Raw genomic sequence first — 22,199 nt, 5'->3', positions numbered from 1 at the left:
GCATAGAGAGAGTAGAGAGGGACAGATTCTTCAAAATTTCAGAAAATAAAAAAACAAGAGGGCATTCGGAAAAGTTGAAAGGGGACAGATTCAAAACGAATGCTAGGAAGTTCTTCTTTACCCAACGTGTGGTGGACACCTGGAATGCGCTTCCAGAGGACGTTATAGGGCAGCGAACGGTACTGGGGTTTAAGAAAGGATTGGACAATTTCCTGCTGGAAAAGGGGATAGAGGGGTATAGATAAAAGATTACTGCACAGGTCCTGGACCTGATGGGCCGCCGCGTGAGCGGACTGCTGGGCGCGATGGATCTCAGGTCTGACCCAGCGGAGGCATTTCTTATGTTCTTATGGTTAACTGGCTCTATGGCTTGAATGTCCAAGAGACGCCACAGAATCGCCACTTAGTGCCTTCTCTGGCCTCCACCCAGGACAGTCCAAAAATAAATCCAGGGAGAGGCAAAAGAAGTTTGTCTTGTGTCCTTGCCGTATAATGTCCAGCACCCACTGATCTGAGGAGATCTGTTCCCACTCCTGCTGGAAAAGGGAATAGAAGGGTATAAATAGAGGATTACTGCTCAGGTCCTGGACCTGTTGGGCCGCCGCTTGAGCGGACTGCTGGGCAAGATGGACCTCAGGTCTGACCCAGTGGAGGCATTTCTTATGTTCTTATATTCTAGTAACTAGTTTTTAGCCCGTTACATTAACAGGTGCTAGCAGCCCTTTTCCCTTACTTCTACCTCCTCCCTGTCCAGCAGTAGCCCTTCTCCCTTACTTGTACCTTCCCCACTGTCCATTAGGAACCCTTCTCCCTTACCTGCAAACCATGCAGCCTTGGGGCTTTTGGTAGGCCGGGCCACCTTACATTTTAGAAGTCCCCCACCCCATTCCCTGTGCAGCAGGGCAGCAGCATGTATTTTCTTTTCTGGCCGGCTCCCTTGCCAAATTTCAAAGCTTCGGGCAGCGGCAGCTCCTCGACCGATTCCCGATTCGCGCTTACAACAGCCCCACACTTGCGGTCTGGCTGGCTCCCTTACTAAAGCTTTTCGCGGTGGCAGCTCCTCTTGCATCCGTCCCTGTGTCCAAAGCTTCTCCGAAGGCTGGCTCCCATGAAAAAGTTATTTTTCTGTTTAAAGCCGCGGCAGCAGCTTCTCACAAGAGGCGCACCAGCGTCACCAACAGAGAGAAGAAAAAAAACTCGTACAGAGTGCTAGCATATTTCTGTATGGTGCAGCTTCTCTAAAAGAAACTCTGCCAAAGCAAGGGGGTTTTCTACACAAAGTCCCTGGCCCTATTGGAGCAAATCTGCTGTCTTATCAAGCCCACCCCCTAGTCCACGCCTCCATTCTTCCCTGGGGGTCCCAGGATAGGAATGTCTTCTTGAACTTTCTTCTTCTCGAACTGTCCATTCTTCACACTGGTATATTCAGTCCATCAGCTAGCCCTCACTTTTGGGGCCTGGCATGGCAGGTTGTAGATTCCCGGATGGAGTGTCCTGCTGACTTGCATTTCCTTTCAGCACTGTTAAATAGCTCATTGTCTTTTCAGCACTATTTTGTGTCCTTGAGAAGAGCAGTCTGTTTTACCGGAACGCACGCAGGTAGGGCTAGTCTCAGGGCGCTGGTCTTTGACTGGAGGGCCACCACGTGAGCGGACTGTTGGGCACGATGGACTACTAGTCTGACCCAGCAGCGGCAATTCTTATGTTCACTCACGTAGCCATCCAAGCATCTGAATTGAAACCAGTCTCCCATTGTCTCCTGTCATCTATCTCAAGTTTCAAAGATATATATTTCAACATCTAGGTACTCAAGGACAAACCATTGGCTACATAACCAATGCCTAATTATCTGCCAAAAAGACGGCCAAGTGCGGCATGACTTATATATGATTATAAACATTACCTACTGTTCATTTGTCTCCACGGCAGATTACTCACTACCTGCTATCTGACTACTGTACTATCTGACTACTGTTCTATCATTTAACCGGTATTCTGTTGAACCAGCTTGCTCGTTCACAACTCTTAAGTAAATCACTGCACTATTGCAGTATCCCGCCAACACGCCCTCTCCCTCTTTCAAATAAGCCACTAGTCGGCCTTTGCACTACTGCAACTCTACCGCAACAACATGGCGCTCCTTCACCACAGCATGTGCACACTACTTATTACCTTATACCTACTTGGTTCAAGAAGCAAGGCAACCGCACCCCCTACCTACTCCCTCCCCCCACCTTCTACTCTTCTATATGTAACTCCAAGCCCAAACTTCCTCCAACACATATCAAGGTAACCCTTGATGACCCAGACCCCACCCCTTCAGAGATCCCAATCCTAACAACATTCCACAGACCTTCCAGACCATATATCAAAAAAACCCGAGTACTAAAAAACTTAGCTGCTTCCCATCTCCCCCCATTATCCCACTATGCTACTCTAACCTCAGAGGTTCCTACCTAAACATAAGATCTATGAGGAACAAATCCCAATTAATTCACGACTGGCTCACTGACAGCAACTCTGACTTCGTCATACTAACAGAGACTTGGTTACTCTCGGACGAAGACATTATCATCCAAGAATGCCTCCCCCCTAACTTCAAAATTCTTTCCTTAGCAAGAGAAAGAGGTAGGGGTGGTGGACTGGCTGTAATCTTTAAGGACAACCTAAATTGCACCATGCTAAGCTCCAAATCCTCCTCCACCTTGGAAATCCTTTCTCTAAAGCTTCATTCAGAACTTCTAGCCAACTCCCTAACTATCACTCTGGCATATATTCCCCCCCCCCCAAAATGGTCCTCAGCCAAGGAAGAATTTCAGGAGTTCCTGCTAACCAATTCGCTAACAGGACCTTACAACCTCTTATGCGGAGATCTAAACCTACATCTAGAGAATCCAGATCTGCCAGAGACCATCGAATTCTGGTCCTTTCTAACCTCACTAGGCTTCCCTCACTCTCCTCCGATATCAACCCACATAAAAAGGCCACCAACTGAACATAGTATCACTGACCGCAATTAACACATCAAATCCTACGATCCGATGGACATCAGAAACCTGGTCAGACTCACTTTGGTCTGACCACAAAATATGCAACTTCGAGCTGAAATGGCAACAGATATCAACTACAATGAAAGCTAAGAACAACTCCTCACTATTTCAAACAAGCAGAGGCAAGTTCAGCCCCATAGAATTCTGGTCTCATTACGATATTATCCACAACCATGACGAGGATCCTAACCACTTCATGAGCTCCTGGATCTCCACCAGCACCCAAATCCTAAACGAAATGGCCCCACTGAAGAAAAGAAGGATTAGACCTAGAAACCTATCGGGCTGGTTCGATCCAGAGCTCCTTGGAATAAAGAGAGAACTAAGAAGATTAGAAAGGAAATGGACAAAGTTAGGATCACCAGAGTCTAGAGACGCTTGGCGCCAAATGCTAAAAAACTACAAAAACACTATCATAAAGAAGAAAAAAACCTTCTACGCTCACATTATAGGTAACACCTCCTTAAACAGCAACAAATTATTCAAACTAGTCAATGACTTGTACAATACCCACCCTCACACAAACCCAATAGAAGAATCCACGATCACAGCAGATGACCTGGCCGATTTTTTTCAACTCAAAAATAACAAAATCAAGATATGCCCTACCAAGCACCCAAGACTCCCACTGGTACTACGCCATCCCCCAGGACCCTGACTCTTCAAAAGCCGACATGAGTTGGTTAAACATCAAGGAGACTGACTGGCAAACGTTCATCAAGTACTACAACAAATACGCCAAATCATATTGCAGATTGGACCCCTGCCCTCCAAACGTGATGAAATCTGCCCCCATTAACTTCAAAGCCAAACTTCTAAACTGGATCAACCTACAACTATCCGCTGGCAAGTTCCCAGAAGACCTGGGCCAAATTGTTATAACTTCTATAAAAAAGAACAAAAAAGAAGCATCCAACAACATTTCCAATTTCAGACCCATCGCAAACATCCCTCTGGCTGCCAAATTAATGGAAGGCCTGGTAAATGCTGACCTAAATACCTATCTAGACAAATTCAACCTATTACGCAATAACCAATCTGGTTTCAGACCCGGCTTTGACACCAAAACTATAATGGCCTCTCTTCTAAACTAACTACATTCCCTTCTCAGTCAAGGCTCCAATGCAATGATTCTCCAACTGGACTTAAGCTGTGCCTTCGACCTAGTTGGCCACTCCATTTTGCTGAACTTTCTTGAATCAATAGGCATCCCAGGAAACATTCACAATTGGTTCCAGGGATTTCTTGAACTCAGATCCTATCAAGTATTCAAAGAAGACAAACTCTCTTTCATCTGGAATAACAACTGCGGACTACCCCAGGGCTCCCCGTTGTCACCGACCCTTTTCAACATCTACCTCATCTCATTGGGACACCTGCTACAGAGCTTAAATCTCAACTTCCACGTGTACGCTGACGATATCACTGTTGTGCTACCACTATCCGATCTGTCGCCGAATTTCATTAATCTCCTATCCAATACCCTAAACCAAATAGAACTTTGGATGAAGGCCTTTAAACTCAAACTGAACACAGAAAAAACTAAATTTTCCCTGGCTTCTCCCAATGAACAGATAAAAGACAACAAGATTCACGTGAATGGCAGAGATTACGAAATCGCACAATCTATAAAAATACTAGGAGTTACCCTTGACAGACATCTAACCCTAGAAAAGCAAACAGATCTAATATTCAAAAAAAGTATTTCAACACTATGGAAGCTCCACACTATCAAAAAATTCTTCGATGAATCATCCTTTCGACTACTCGTACAAGCTTCCATCTTGAGTACACTGGACTACTGCAACATCATATATCTGGGAGCTTATAAAAAGACTCTTCACAAGCTAAGATTAATCCAAAACACTGCAGTCCGACTCATCTTCGGATTAAAAAAATGGGAACACATCACCCCCATACCTCCAAATACTCCACTGGTTGCTGGTGGAATCCAGAATACTCTTCAAGTTTGCCTGCATCAGCTACAAAGCGGTCTTCGGGATGCTACCAACTTACCTCGCCTCCCAATTCTTCACCAACTGCCCGAATAAGACCTCTCACTGAGCAATCCTCTTAAATTACCCATCTCTGAAATCATGTCACTACAAGAAGTACCTAGATAGAATGCTATCATTCCAAGCATCTAAACTGAACACATGGCTAGCAAAACCAATACTCGAGGTCACATTATACGCTGACTTCAGAAAATCACTGAAGACCCGTCTCTTTAACGCAACCTGAGTTTTCCCTCTCTGCCAATGTTACCTCCCCGAAAGCCCTTTCTCTCCCTTTACCCTTCCCCTTTCGACGCATATTGCTGTAATCCTCTCTTATTCACATTGCAAATATCTTCCTGTAAACAGCTTTAATCTCTTGTACCCTGTCCTAACCATTTCATACTGTAACCTGATCTAAAACATTTGCTTCATATTGCAAACTCCCTGTTTTCTCATTGCATATATCTTCTTGCAAGCAGCCCTAATCTTATGTATCCTGTTCCAAACATATGTATCTTGTTGTAAACATATGTCTCTCGCTGTAATCACTGCATTCTCTCACTGCACGATTCTTGTTGTAAACCACTTTGAATCTATGGTATAACGGTATATAAGAAATAAATTATTATTATTATTATATTAGATAGGGATAAGATGGGTGGTACAGAGTGCGTTGAGATAAATGGATGGGAGGCTAAACTCAAGGCAAGTTGTTTATTTGGTTAAACAATGTATAAAGAACTGATTTAGTTGGTGTGTGTGACCTTAGGAGTCTATTATTGAGACGGACAAGGGGGAAGCAACTGCTTACCCTGAATTGATAGCATGGAATCTTCCTACTCTTTAGGGGTTCCAGAATGTTGCTACTCTTTGGGGATTCTGCATAGGATGTTGCTTACTCTTTGGGGATTCTGCATGGAATGCTACTCTTTGGGATTCTGGAACTTTGCTACTCTTTGGGGATTTCGGAATCTTGCCACTCTGGGGATTCTGCATGGAATGTTACTATTTGGGGTTCCGGAATCTTGCTTACTCTTTGAGATTCTGGTATGTTGCTACTATTTGGAGTTTTACCAGGTACTAGTGACCTGGATTGACCACCGTGAGGGTGGGCTACTGGGCTAGATGGTCTGACCCAGGACTGCTGGGCACGATGGACCACTGGTCTGACCCAGCAGCAGCAATTCTTATGTTCTAGAGGAAGTGGATTGAAAGAAGGCTATAGGTATGTGTTGAGGGGAAGAGAGCTAAGTATATGTCTCTATATTTGTATGAGCACCAGGGGGAGGGAGGAATGAAAGCTTGGGGTTTGTGTACACAGGCAGGGTTTGAGAGAAACAGGGGTTGGAGGGAGGGAGACAGAAAGCTGCAGGTATTCGCCCTGGAAAGGGAGCAGGTGGCTACTGGTGATTAAACCTTTTTTATTTGGGGGGGAGGGGATTAAGCTGGTTGAGGAGTGAAGGTATAGAGGGGAGGGGATCGAGCTAGTTCAAGAGTGCTCAGAAAAAAGTTTCTGTAGCATTCTCCATGAAGACGGAATGTACATAGTGCATATTTGCAAGGGCGTCAGATTGGCACAGAGACGGGGCTCCCCATGCTGTTGCTGCGCACTTCCGTCTTTTCTATGGCACACATGTATGTGCCGGATAGTGGGGTGCCAAGTGGCTATGAGATATCTGTGTGGAGGGATCCAGTTAGACAATCTCTTTCTGTCTTGTTTGGTGATCTATCGGCTTTTGCTTTCAGGTCTCAGACTTATGTGCTGTCCAGAATTTGAAGTCCCTTCACACTCTTCATTTGGATAACACAAGTATTGTGGAAAGCTCGTTGCTCCCTTTGTCTGCTCATCCCGCTCTCTCTACGTTGACGCTGACCGGGATTCAGTCCATGGATGGTGACGCAGCTCTGCAGCTCATTTCAGGTACACGGGCCCTCTCTCGTTCTGGCACTGCGATGCCAGCTGAGTTAACTATGCCATAGCCTCATAGAAAGCAACTCTAATTGCAAGCTGAGGGATTTCTCAAAGCTTGTGCTTCTTCCTCTCCCCTGCATAATCACGCTCTATTCTCTTCCACAGCCACTTTCTCTCTATTCCTTTTCTGCTTCTTTTGCCATATTTTCCTGTCATTTCTTCCTCTATTTCTTTCCCTCTGTCTCTGTAATAGTGTCCCGCAAACTTTTTTTGAGCTCCGACACTAATGGAATAAATGTTTTTCTGTGGCACACCAAAGAGAGGACACGTGGCCCCTCCCTGTTCTTCCCACTACCCATGCATGAACCTCATCTCGTCTTTCCCAAGCTCGGGGCTGTGTCTAGAACAGTGGTCTCAAACTCAAACCCTTTGCAGGGCCACATTTTGGATTTGTAGGTACTTGGAGGGCCTCAGAAATAAATAATGTCTTATTAAAGAAATGACAATTTTGCAAGAGGTAAAACTCTTTATAGTTTATAAATCTTTCCTTTTGGATAAGTCTTAATCATAATATTGTAATTTATAGCTAAAGAGACATATGATCAAAAAACTGTTTTATTTATGATAAACATACCGAGGGCCTCAAAATAGTACCTGGTGGGCTGCATGTGGCCCCCGGGCCGCAGATTTGAGACCACTGGTCTAGAGGGTAGGTTTTGGAGGGCTCCCCATACGCTATAAGGGGGTTAAGGTGAGATGTGTACCTTGGCCTTTTTATGTGAAAGTCAATCAGTGCTCCCACTTCTCTGCTGGGATTTCGGTGTGGCCAGTCTATTAAAAATGCTGGTCCCTTCTACATACTAATGGCTTGTTGGTTTTTGTTTTTTTTAATGGTTCAAAAAGGTAGACAGATATCTGAAAAATGGCCATTTTTGAAAAAACAAGATAGATTTATAGATGTCTTATTGAAGGTTCATTCCATGCCAAGTGGTCTAATGGTCCCCACCATTATGTTTCAGATTTTGTTCAAAATCAGCACATAGAGTAGTCCGGGTACTAAGAGAAATTTCCTAAGATTTTAGATTCCTACCGGCAATAATCACTGAGCTGGATCCACTTGTCTAGCTGGATGTAAGCAGCATTGTGCACAGTGATGAATAGAGTATCATTTTTAGCTGCTTGCAAAATTGAGAATAATCGTGCTACTTGTAACGATGCTGTTATGAGCATCATGGACACCAAAGTCCAACTGAAACTTTTGCTCAAAGTGTGCCCAAAAATGTGTCGCAGTTTGTTGCATATCAGCTGTTATAGCTCCACAGCAAGAGTAAATACAGATTTCAGCTTTTTATCATAGATTATCCTTGCGTTGGACACTCCACTCTCAAATTTGCAGGAATTCTGTATGAAGAGCTACATCATAACATTCCTTCAAATTTGGCATCTTTGACACAGGGTCAATTATAAGAAAAAAAGAGTCTGCCTATATCCTCCTAAAAGCAACACTTTTGAAAGGGAACATTTTACTCTATAAGATACATAGTTTGTAGTTTTATTTATTTATAGCCTACCTTCAACAACATTTAACATTTGCTGTTCATTCTCCAGTGAAGGCAGCGCTGGGTTTATCAGTTGGTTGCTCCGTATACCATTTTTGTACCATTTGTATTTTCCATGTATTGAAATCGCTTTTACTCTCAGAATTGATAGGCTTAAGTAGACCTTGTTGAACCCATTATAATCAACCATTTTAGCCATTTATTTATTGCTTTAGTCAGGTATTTTAAAATTTTTGGAACCTGTGCCAAGATATCTGATTCATATTGTGTTCGATTTTTAGGTTATAGATGTCAGACTTTGAAGAGGATTTAGCTTTGATGCATCAAAGTGCCATGTAATTGTCCATGCTAAAAAAGCTGCATTGAAAAGATTTGAGGATTTTACTGATTATGAGCAGAAGCTACTGATCAGACGTTTTAGAGCAAACCTAGATCAAGCATCCCAAGTTTGCCTTCATCATGAAGCTCTTTTCTTCACTGAATATGAGCCTTTTCTAGAAAAAAAATGCTGTAATCCATTTGGCAAGATAAACCATAGTGTAAAGAGGCTTGGGAACCTGCGGAAAAGAAACCCACCCATGGCTGTTGTTGCATGGTTTTTGGGCGTGGCCTCTATGCCGATGGGGATACTGGTGTGCTCATTTGGAAACCAGAAGTGGCAAGGAACCATAGAGCAACACAACACCTATTTGATATACATTTTCTTGCTTTGTGATATATGTATATCATGGACCGTGCACACAAAATATTCCACATTTTTAAGCAAATTTATATTTCAATAAGAGTTGCAAAACAAATATAAATCGTGTAGAATAATATTTTCTCTCTCAGATAGAAAAAGATTCAGGCAGACTCTCTTTTTTTTTTTATAATTGACCCTGAAATTTGACATATTTCAGCCCTTGTGTTAATGGTGCAAAATTTGAAGGCGTGATCTGATGCAGCTATTCATACTGAATTGCTGCAAATTTGAGAGTGTTGTGTCCAGTGCAAGGATAATAATCAATGAGAAAAATCTGAAGTCTGAATCTACTTATAGCAACTGGTCAAAATCTGTCACAACAAACTCTAACAAAGCGGGCTTTTGCATCCATGATGCTCATACTAGCATCGCTGAAACTGGATTGTCAAAACGGAGTATTTTTCATCAATTATGAGCAGCTACAAATGACATTTTATTCACTGCTGTACATGATTCTACCAGCACTCAGTAAAACAAGGGAGGTCTAGCTCAGTGATTTTTTTTAATGCAGTGATAGTTCTGTGTTCAAATTTTGAACAAAATCTGAGAGAGAATGATGGGGACCCTGAAAATGCCTCTTCACAAGTATCAGATGACGAAACTGACCGCTCTAGAATTTCGGTCATCTTATTAAATTCTATAGAATGCTCCATTCATTGTCAGGAGTGCACATTGCTAGATGGTAAAGACAAAAAGGCTCAATGTTGCCGATATTATTAGTAAGATAAAACCTGGTAATGAATATTCAGTCTTCACATCGGTTTCCTCCTGTATGGGTCCCTAAGACTGGGAGGGGAGGGAAGTATTAAATATGAATGTTCATTTTGTTCTTGATTTATTATACAATTAGCATAATATTGTACAGAACATAAGAATTGCTGCTGCTGGGTCAGACCAGTGGTCCATCGCGCCCAGCAGTCCGCTCCTGCAGCGGCCCCCAGTTCAAAGACCAGAGCCCTAACTGAGATAAACCCTACCTGCGTACGTTCCGGTTCAGCAGGAACTTGTCCAACCTTGTCTTGACTCCCTGAAGTGTGTTTTCCCCTATAACAACCTACGGAAAAGAGTTCCAGTTTTCAACCACTCTCTGGGTGAAGAAGAACTTCCTTACGTTTGTACGGAATCTATCCCCTTTTAACTTTAGAGAATGCCCTCTCGTTCTTCCTACCTTGGAGAGGGTGAACAACCTGTCTTTATCTACTAAATAAAATAAAATAAAATAAAAAATTTAAATTGAATCAGGTTGGGCAGACTGGATGGACCATTCGGGTCTTTATCTGCCGTCATCTACTATGTTACTATGTTACTAAGTATTCCCTTCAGTATCTTGAATGTTTCGATCATGTCCTCTGTCAGTCTCCTCTTTTCGAGGAAGAGGAGGCCCAGTTTCTCTAATCTCTTGCTGTATGGCAACTCCTCCAGCCCCTTAACCATTTTAGTCGCTCTTCTCTGGACCCTTCGAGTAGTACTGTGTCCTTCTTCATGTACGGCGACCAGTGCTGGACGCAGTATTCCAGGTGAGTGCGTACCATGGCCCGGTACAGAGGCACGATAACCTTCTCCGATCTGTTCATGATCCCCTTCTTAGTCATTCCAAGTATTCTGTTCGCCATCTTCACCGCCGCCGCACATTGCATGGATGGCTTCATTGACTTGTCGACCAGTACTCCCAAGTCTCTTTCCTGGGAGGTCTCTCCAAGTACCGTCCCGGACATCCTGTATTCATGTATAAGATTTTTGTTACCGACATACATCACCTTACACTTATCCACGTTAAACCTCATTTGCCATATCACGGCCCATTTCTCAAGCGTGTTTATGTCCTGTTGCACGTCTTCGCAATCCTTCTGCGTCTTCACTACTCTGAATAGCTTCGTATCGTCTGCAAATTTAATCACCTCGCTTGTCGTACCAATTTCCAGGTCGTTTATAAATATGTTGAAGAGCACGGGTCCAAGCACCGAACCCTGGGGCACTCCGTTTTCCAGTCCAAGTATTGTCCATTTACCCCCATTCTCTGTTTCCTATCCACCAACCAGTTTTTTATCCACATGAGTATGTCACCCTCAATTCCATGGCTCACAATTTATCACAGTAGTCATTCATGCGGGACCTTATCGAAGATCTCCCCTTGCTGAAGCCGTGCTGGCTGGTCCTCATTAGATTGTGTCCATTAAGGTGATCAATGATGCGGTCCTTTATCAGCACCTCTACCATCTTTCCTGGTACCGAGGTCAGACTCTCCGGTCTGTAGTTTCCCGGATCTCCTCTCAAACCTTTCTTGAAGATGGGCGTAACATTCGCCACTTTCCAGTCTTCTGGAATCCTTCCCAGTTTGATCGACAGATTGGCTATCAGTTGAAGCAGTTAAGCTATAGTCCCTTTCAGTTCCTTGATTACCCTCGGATGGATGCCATCCGGTCCCGGGGATTTATCATTTTTAAGCCTATCAATCTGCCTGCATACCTCTTCTAGACTGACCGTCAACCCTGTCAGTTTCCCGGTATGTTGTGTATATCCTCTTCGGTAAATACAGACGCATTATTATCTGTTTACAATAAATGTTGAGAATTAGAGAATGACACAGGGACAAATTTTTCCCCATCCCCGTGTAATTCATTTTCCCGTCCCATCCTGGCGAGCTCTTTTCCTGTCCCAGCCCTATCTCTGCAAGCTCTATCTTCATCTGCACAAGCGTCAAACACTTTAAAATCATAAGTGTTCAAGGCTTGTGTGGTTAAGGCAAGCTTACAGGAATGGGACAGGGACATTGACAAACCCACGGGGACGGGGAAATTGAGTTTCTGTAGGGATGGGGAAAAATTTGGCCCCATGTCATTCTCTATTGAGAAACAAAATAAAGAAAGAGATACTGGCGGGGTGGGGAGGTCACAGGTAGACGTAGTTAGTGGATGGTGGATGATAGGGAAGCAGAGAATGACATATAAGAGGGTCTTGGCAACACACACACACACACTCACACTCACTCACACTCACACACACACACACACACACTCACTCACACACACACTCACACTCACACACACACACACACACACACTACCAGGGGACCTCACCAATTACTGGCTGGTACTGTGGAAGCCAGGGCTGTGAAGTGAACCTAATGAAATGACGTTTGCTTATATTCGGGATGAGTTAGGAGGGTATTTGTATCTGGTCTGCTCTGCTCTCTCTTTCAGGTCTAAAGCTCATTCACCTGGCATTGCCAAGCCGACATAGTATCACAGATATTGGTTTATCTTTCCTTTGCCACTTCCAAGACCTCCTGGAGCTTGACTTGACGGACTATAGCCACGTCACTGATGAGGGAATCAGAAACCTGAGTACTCTCATCAGGTATGTGATGGATGATTCCTCTAAGGAGAAGTAAACAAATCATCAGTAGTACCTGAAGATTGGAGGGTGGCCACTGTTATGCTGATTTTTAAAAAGGGCTCCAGGGGAGATTTGAGAAATTACAGACCGGGCAAAATGGTAGAAACAATTATAAAAAATAAAATTGTGGAACACGTAGACAAACATGATTTAATGAGACTGGGTTCAGCCGACGGAGATCTTACCTCACCAGTTTGCTTGACTTCTTTGAAGATGTGAATAAACATATGGATAAAAGTGAGCCAGTTGATATAGTGTATCTAGATTTTCAGAAAGCTTTTGATAAAGTTCCTCACGAGAGGCTCCTGAGAAAATTAAAGAGTCATGGGATAGGTGGCAAAGTTCAGTTGTGGATTAGCAATTGGTTATCGGATAGAAAACAGAGGATAGGGTTATTTTTCTCAATGAAAGAGAGTAAACAGTGGAGTGCCGCAGGGGTCTGTACTGGGACCGGTGCTATTTAACTTATTTATAAATGATCTGGAAATTGGAACGACGAGTGAGATGATTAAATTTGCAGATGACACTATACTGTTCAAAGTTGTTAAAATGCTTGCGGATTGTGAAAAATCGATTTTTCACTCCATCAAAAATTACAAAAACTAGGGGACACTCAAAGTTACAGGGAAATACTTTTAAAACCAATCAGCCTTCCAAGTCGGTGACTGACCCTCCCCCCCCGTGCCTTCCTAAAGCAGGAGCGGTAGCGCTACCTCTTGTTTTGTTTTAAATTTTTTATTCATTTTTCATACTACAAGTGTATCATAGAAAATTATACAATCTCATAAAATATACACTTGATTTTTCTTCATATATCACTGTAAATACAATGTATCATTCTAAATTCATGTACAATAATATCTGAAAATGTATGTATTACATAATATGTATAACAATTGTTACTAAAATTTAAAACTCTCCCTTCCCTCCCCTCCCAATACAAATTACAATTATAATAAAAATATTGACAAATACATATATATTATGAGATAAATAAAATAAAAATACCTCCCTTCCTAACAAATAATTTATTATGGGAAAATGATATCATTCATTACAGAAGTCTGCTAATGGTCCCCAGATCTTCTGAAACGTACCAAAATAACCTCTCTGTGTTGCTAATGCACGCTCCATTTTATATATATGGCAACCGGAATTCCACCAGAAGTTATAATTTAACCTATCATAAGTTTTCCAATTGTATGTTATTTGTTGTACTGCTACCCCAGTCAATATAAATCAAAGTTTGTTATTGTTTGAAGAAATTTGATTCTTTGCTCTCATTGCTGTGCCGAATAAAATAGTATCATAAGTCAAGGCTACTGGATTATCCAACATCCTATTTATTTGCGGCCAAATTGATTTCCAAAATAATAATATGAATGGACAATAGAATAAAAGATGATCTAATGTCCCAGCCACAAGATGACAATACCAACATCTATTAGACTTAGAGCTATCTAATTTTTGTAAACGAACAGGGGTCCAAAAAGCTCTATGCAAAAGAAAAAACCATGTTTGTCTCATAGATGCTGAAACTGTACATCTTAACCTCCAAGACCAAAGTCGTGGCCATTGAGATGCAGTAATCTGATGCTTAATCTCAATGCCCCAAATGTCTCTAAGACCATGTTTTGATTTTTTATTTACAAATCCAGATATTAATTTATACCACATTGCGGCCTGATTACCCATAGAGTCCATCTGAAAACATAAGAATTCTAGGCTGTAATAATTTTTAAGACTTTTCCATTCAGAGAACCCTGCCTGAATGGCCTGCTTCAATTGCAACCATCTAAAATATGGAGATTTATTTAAACCAAATTTATGTTGCAATTGTGAAAACTCAAGCAGTTTGCCATTATTTATTACATCCTCTAAAGTACGGATTCCTGCCAACATCCAGTGTTTCCAGATGATTTTAAAACCGCCAACCTTGATCTTAGGGTTTAGCCAAATAGTTTGAGTTGTTGATTTATTTATTGGAATAGGAGTCAGACTACTTATATACCTTAAAGTTTTCCAGGTATCAACAAATATTTTATGTTCTTTGTATAACCTTGGCATTTGGATACTAACAACATGACCAAGACGCAAAGGAAATATGAGTCTCCATTCTAACCAAAACCAATCTGGTATATTATCAATGGGCTCTGGGAGGATCCAATACATACCTTGACGCAGAATTTAGGCCTGATGATACCTATAAAAATTTGGAAAATTTACCCCCCCCCTCCACAATTGGTCTTTGCAAAGACACTAAAGCAATTCTAGGAATTTTACCTAGCCAAATAAATTTTGTTAGAACCCTATTCAATTTTTTATAAAAAGACCCCTGAAAGAAAATTGGTATCATCCCCATTTGGTAAAAAAACTACAGGTAAAATCATCATTTTTACAGTTTGTACTCTCCCCCACCAAGATAAATGCAAAGGATTCCATTGCTCACACATTTCTGTTACCTTCTGTAATAAACTTTTCTCATTAATTTTCATTGTCTCATCTGCTGATTTTGCAATCCAAATTCCTAAGTATTTTAAACTATCTTCCTTCCAAATAAAAGAAAATGAATCAAATAAACCTTTTGTACAATGTATATTTAGTGGAAGAACTTCCGATTTATTCCAATTTATCTTGTAACCTGAAAATTTTCCAAATTTCTCAATCAATTCAAGCAAACATGGAATGGTTGATTCCGGATTCCTCAAATAAAGCAATATATCATCCGAATATGCCGAAACTTTATACTCTATATCTGAATGCGGAATGCCCTGTATCTCCTTTACCTGTTGAATAGCTAGCAATAAAGGTTCCAAAACAATATCAAAAAGCAAAGGAGACAAGGGACAACCTTGTCTAACCCCCATCTGCAGACTAAAACGTTCTGAAAAAGTGTTATTAATATATAATCTAGCAGCAGGGGAGCTATACAACGCTTGTATTATTTGTATAAATCCTGAACCTATACCAAACCATTCCATCGCCTGATACATGAAGGTCCATTCCACTCGATCAAAGGCCTTCTCTGCGTCCAAGGAAACAGAAAAGGCCGGATCATTGATGGCTTTTGTCAAATACATCATATGGAATGCCAGTCTAGTATTATGAGAAGAATGTCTTTGAGCAACGAATCCTGTTTGATGCATATCTATAATGAAAGGGAGAGCTTTAGCCAATCTTAAAGCTAATGTCTTAGCTAAAATTTTACCATCTACATTAATCAAATAAATATACCTATAATTTGAAACCAAAGTAGGATCTTTATTTGGCTTGTAATACAACCCTTATTTAGCTGAGTCTGATATAAATTTAATAAATAGGGCAATATGATATTTTGAAATGATTTATAGAATTCTACCATGTAACCATCTCCACCTGGAGCGGATCCAACTGTAAGGGACTTCAAAGCTGTTCCTAATTCTTTTAAAGATATTGGCTCTTCTAAACTTCGTTTTATATGTTCAGGAACCTTTGGACCCTCTAATAACTTCAAAAATTCTAAACCATCTTTTCTTTTATCTGAATAAGTCTCAGAAGAATACAGAGCTTTATAAAATTTTAAAAATTGTTTCAAAATAAGTTCAATATGAGTATAAACTTCACCATTCTCATCTTTAATGGCAACTAATTTTGTTCTTCTTTTTTTCGCCTTAAGATACTTTGCCAACATTCTTCCCGACTTATTTGAGTTTCCATAATACAAAGCTTGCTGGGAAAATAAATCTTTCCTTATCAATTTAGATGAAATTTCATTATATTTACCTTTGACTTTTAAAAGATCTTGTTGTGTAGAATATTCCCACTTTTCTATTAACTTCGCTTCCAAAAATTTAACTTCTTTCTCCAAATCAGAAAATTGTTTTTTAACCTGTTTCTGAAGATAAGCCGAATAGGAAATAATTTGTCCTCTCATGGATGCTTTAAAAGCATCCCACAAAACCTCTATGGAGATTTCATCTGTATCATTAATTTGAAAGTAGTCATTCATTTTTAATAGAAAAGTCTCACAAAATAGCGGATCAGCAAGCAATGTATTATCAAATCTCCAAATAGGTCTATTCATTTTTTGATCTATCATTTTAATATCAATCCACACCCCACCATGATCAGACAAAATAATTTGATCAATGACAGCGTGTGTGACTTGATGCACTAATTGATTTGAAACAAAAATGTAATCTATTCTAGAAAAAGAATTATGAACATGGGAACAAAACGAAAATTCACGACCATCAAAATGAAGTATATGCCAAATATCTTTCAAGTCACAAGATTGTACAAAATTATCCAAACCTAATGATTTTATAAATCTCCTGGGATTCTTATCCAAAAATGGATCCATAACAGCATTGAAGTCCCCAGCTACTACTAACTTGGAAGCAGCCAGTGGAAGAACCAATTGTTGCAGAGTCCTAAAAAAATTCATTTTGGTTCGAATTAGGGGCATATACATTAAAAAGCGTCATGGTAGTATTTCCCATGCTCATTTCCACATGTACCACCTTCCATGAGGATCCGCTGCCCTAAATTTAAATGAAGCAGAACATTTTTTATTCACTAATATAGCAACACCCGCTTTTTTCCCTATCGCTGAAGAGAAAAAACAATGTTTGACCCAATCACCTTTCAGTTTCTAGACTCAATAGTCGACAGGTGAGTCTCTTGTATATAGCAAATATCTGCATTCTGCCTTTTCAAGAATAACAATGTTTTTTTTCCTTTTTATCGGATGATTAAGACCATTAACATTCAGAGACAATATCTTAAGAACATAAGAAGTTGCCTCCGCTGAGGCAGACCAGAGGTCCATCTTGCCCAGCGATCCGCATCCGCAGCGGCCCATCAGGCCTAATTGCCTGAACAGGGCCCCTGACTAATTTTCTAACTGCCTCTAATCCTATCCCTATAACCTACCTCTACTCCTATCTGTACCCCTCAATCACTTTGTCCTCCAGGTACCTATCCAAACCTTCTTTGAAGCCCTGTAGCGTGCTCCTGCTTATCACATCCTCCGGTAGCGCGTTCCATGTATCCACCACCCTCTGGGTGAAAAAGAACTTCCTGGCATTTGTTCTAAACCTTCCCCCTTTCAATTTCTCTGAGTGCCCCCTTGTACTTGTTCCCCATAATTTAAAAAATCTGTCCCTGTCTACTCTTTCTATGCCCTTTATGATCTTGAAGGTTTCTATTATGTCCCCTGTAAGTCTCCGCTTTTCCAGGGAGAAAAGCCCCAGCTTCTTCAGTCTGTAATATATGAGAGGTCCTCCATACCCTTTATTAGCTTAGTTGCTCTTCTCTGGACTCTCTCAAGTACCGCCATGTCCTTCTTGAGGTATGGCGACCAGTACTGGACGAAGTACTCCAGGTGCAGGCGCACCATTGCACGGTACAGTGGCAGGATGACTTCCTTCGTCCTGGACGTGATACCCTTCTTAATGATGCCCAACATTTTGTTTGCCTTCCTTGAGGCTGTGGCGCACTGCCACAGTGCTGTGGCGCACTGGGAGTGATGTGTCTACCATCACTCCCAGGTCTTTTTCAAGGTTACTCACCCCTAGCGGTGATCCCGTCATTTTGTAAGTAAACATCGGGTTCTTTTTCCCTACATGCATGACCTTGCATTTCCCTATGTTGAAGCTCATTTGCCACTTTTTGGCCCACTCTTCCAGTGCTGTCAGGTCTTTTTGGAGATCTTTGCAGTCCTCCGTGTTTTCAATCCTGCTGTATAGTTTGGTGTCATCCGCAAATTTAATAACCTTACATTTTGTTCCTGCCTCCAGGTCGTTAATAAATATATTGAACAGCAGCGGTCCCAGCACCAACCCCTGTGGAACTCCACTCATGACCCATTGCCAGTCTGAGTAATGTCCCTTTACCAGCCAGTTTGTGATCCATCGGTGGACCTCCCCTTGCACCCCGTGGTTCCATAGCTTCCTTAGCAGTCTTTCGTGTGGTACCTTGTTGAAGGCTTTTTGGAAGTCAAGGTAAATGATGTCTATAGATTCCCCTTTATCCACCTGGCTGTTTACCCCCTCAAAGAAGTACAGTGGTGCCTCACACAACGAACTTAATCCGTTCCAGGAGCAAGTTTGTTATGTGAAACGTTCGTTGTGTGAAACGCGTTTTCCCATAAGAATACCTGTAAAACAAAATAATTCGTTCTGCAGCCCTGTTGTCCCATAAGAATACCTGTAAAACAAAATAATTCGTTCTGCAGCCCTACATTTCCCTCCCTCCACCTCACCTCATATGCAGAGCCTGCCAGCCTTCTCCCTCACCCAGCCGCACGATCTCAAAAAGCTGTGCACGCGCAGCTGCTGGAGTTGATCAATGTTCTCTCTCCTGCAACTTCCGGTTTCCGGTTGCGTCAGAGGAGAAGATTGAACAACAGAGCATGCGCGCATGTGCTGCTCTTTGAAAGTGTGTGGCTGGCCGAAAAAGAAAGCCGGAAAACTTGGTTTTTAAGGTAAGGTGGAGGGAGATGATGGAACACTGCATTCAGACAGGAGGGTGCTGCTGTTCCCGGCTCACATTAGAAAGCGGCGAGAGTAGTTCCGCCCCCCCCCGGGCCCCTCGGGCGACTTCGTTGTGTGAAACGAAGTTCGTTATAGGGAGCAAGACAAAAAGTTCGTTATGCGCAGCGTTCGCTGTACGAGGCGTCCGTTATGCGAGGCACCACTGTATAATAAGTTTGTGAGGCATGACCTGCCCTTGCAGAAGCCATGCTGGCTCGGCTTTAGCTGCCCAGTGTTTTCGATGTGTTCCCAGATGCTGTCCTTAATCAGCGCTTCCATCATCTTTCCCAGGACCGATGTCAAGCTCACCAGCCTGTAGTTTCCTGGGTCTCCCCTTGAGCCTTTCTTGAAGATGGGCGTGACATTTGCTATTTTCCAGTCTTCCGGAATCTCTCCAGTTTTTAAGGATAGGTTGCATATTTGTCGAAGTGGCTCAGCTATTTCGTTCCTTAGTTCCTTGAGTACCCTTGGATGAATGCCATCCGGACCCGGCGATTTGTCTCTCTTTAGCCTGTCTATCTGCCTGAGGACATCCACCTTGCTCACCTCTAGTTGGACCAGATTTTCATCCTGATCTCCTTTTACGATCTCTTCCAGTTCCGGAATGTTGGTTGTGTCCTTCCTCGTGAAAACTGAAGTGAAGAACTCATTTAACCTGTCAGCTATCTCCTTTTCCTATTTTACCACTCCCTTTCTGTCTCCATCATCCAAGGGTCCCACTTCCTCCCTTGCTGGTTGCTTCCCCTTGACGTACCTGAAGAATGATTTGAAGTTTGTTGCTTCCCCCGCCAATCTCTCTTCATAGCATGTAATCACAAAAATCAAACCATGAATGCATTGTAAAAAATCAACTTCCCCATAAATAAGATGTACCGGAAAACTCCATCCCTTACCCAACCCCTCCCTCCCCACCCCATATATATACGAAAACTTGGAAACGCAGATTGAGAACAGGTATAAAATAACTCCCAATAAGCTAAAAATTTAATTATATAACAGTTACTCCGCAATTTTGAAAATTTATAAATGAATCCAGTATAAACCCAATTATCAACATAACCCTCCCTTCCAATTATTATTGAATAAAATACCATTATATGCAATAAATGAGACAAAATCATTACTTAGGCATAAATAACTCATGTAAATTAGAAAACAAATTAAGTTATATATATCAGCATATTTAGTAAATATAATAATATTAGAACCCTATTTTTATAATAGGAATAAAAAATTTATAGCAACCTATTACCCAAAAGTCAGATATAACCAAACAGATCAAATTGATATTAGATGGCATGAGATATGATATATAGTAACATAGTAGATGACGGCAGATAAAGACCCGAATGGTCCATCCAGTCTGCCCAACCTGATTCAATTTAAATTTTTTTATTTTTTCTTCTTAGCTATTTCTGGGCAAGAATCCAAAGCTTTACCCTGTACTGTGCTTGGGTTCCAACTGCCGAAATCTCTGTTAAGATTTACTCCAGCCCATCTACACCCTCCCAGCCATTGAAGCCCTCCCCAGCCCATCCTCCACCAAATGGCCATATACAGACACAAACCATACAAGTCTGCCCAGTACTGGCCTTAGTTCAATATTTAATCTTATTTTCTGATTCTAGACCCTTTGTGTTCATCCCACGCTTCTTTGAACTCAGTCACAGTTTTACTCTCCACCACCTCTCTCGGGAGCGCATTCCAGGCATCCACCACCCTCTCCGTAAAGTAGAATTTCTTAACATTGCTCTTGAATCTACCACCCCTCAACCTCAAATTATGTCCTCTGGTTTTACCATTTTCCTTTCTCTGAAAAAGATTTTGTTCTACGTTAATACCCTTCAAGTATTTGAACGTCTGAATCATATCTCCCCTGTCTCTCCTTTCCTCTAGGGTATACATATTCAGGGCTTCCAGTCTTTCCTCATACGTCTTCTGGCGCAAGCCTCCTATCATTTTCGTCGCCCTCCTCTGGACCGCCTCAAGTCTTCTTACGTCCTTCGCCAGATACGGTCTCCAAAACTGAACACAATACTCCAAGTGGGGCCTTACCAATGACCTGTACAGGGGCATCAACACCTTCTTCCTTCTACTGACTACGCCTCTCTTTATACAACCCAGAATCCTTCTGGCAGCAGCCACTGCCTTGTCACACTGTTTTTTCGCCTTTAGATCTTCGGACACTATCACCCCAAGGTCCCTCTCCCCGTCCGTGCATATCAGCTTCTCTCCTCCCAGCATATACGGTTCCTTCCTATTATTAATCCCCAAATGCATTACTCTGCATTTCTTTGCATTGAATTTTAGTTGCCAGGCATTAGACCATTCCTCTAACTTTTGCAGATCCTTTTTCATATTTTCCACTCCCTCTTCGGTGTCTACTCTGTTACAAATCTTGGTATCATCTGCAAAAAGGCACACTTTTCCTTCTAACCCTTCAGCAATGTCACTCACAAACATATTGAACAGGATTGGCCCCAGCACTGATCCCTGAGGGACTCCACTACTCACCTTTCCTTCCTTCGAGCGACTTTCATTAACCACCACCCTCTGGCGTCTGTCCAACAGCCAGTTTCGGACCCAGTTCACCACTTTGGGTCCTAACTTCAGCCCTTCAAGTTTGTTCAACAGCCTCCTATGAGGAACTGTATCAAAGGCTTTGCTGAAATCCAAGTAAATTACATCTAGCATATGTCCTCGATCTAGCTCTCTGGTCATCCAATCAAAAAATTCAATCAGGTTCGTTTGGCACGATTTACCTTTTGTAAAGCCATGTTGCCTCGGATCCTGTAACCCATTAGATTCAAGGAAGTACACTATCCTTTCTTTCAGCAAAACTTCCATTATTTTTCCAACAACTGAAGTGAGGCTCACCGGCCTGTAGTTTCCTGCTTCATCCCTGTGACCACTTTTATGAATAGGGACCACATCCGCTCTCCTCCAATCCCCAGAAATCACTCCCGTCTCCAGAGATTTGTTGAACAAGTCTTTAATAGGACTCGCCAGAACCTCTCTGAGCTCCCTT

The 22,199-nt window shown here is 41.9% G+C and overlaps 1 protein-coding gene across 6 annotated transcripts in view; it reads left to right on the top strand.

Annotated features, from left to right (window-relative positions):
* Nucleotides 1-22,199, top strand: part of LOC117354776 — a 209,284-nt gene that overhangs the window by 140,616 nt on the left and 46,469 nt on the right. For all 6 annotated transcript variants that reach the window (XR_004538249.1, XR_004538248.1, XM_033932741.1 and 3 more), the window contains exons 13-14: nt 6,794-6,968; nt 12,461-12,617. Coding sequence is in view for 4 of the 6 variants with exons in the window: in XM_033932741.1 (XP_033788632.1) it covers nt 6,794-6,968; nt 12,461-12,617 (332 nt within the window). In the remaining 2 variants the exon portion in view is untranslated. The remainder of the gene's footprint in view (nt 1-6,793; nt 6,969-12,460; nt 12,618-22,199) is intronic.

This window comes from Geotrypetes seraphini, chromosome 2 (assembly GCF_902459505.1).
Source record: "Geotrypetes seraphini chromosome 2, aGeoSer1.1, whole genome shotgun sequence".
Taxonomy (NCBI): Eukaryota; Metazoa; Chordata; class Amphibia; order Gymnophiona; family Dermophiidae; genus Geotrypetes; species Geotrypetes seraphini.
Note: the sequence above shows the minus strand (reverse complement) of the source record. Positions and strands in the feature narration are given on the sequence as shown.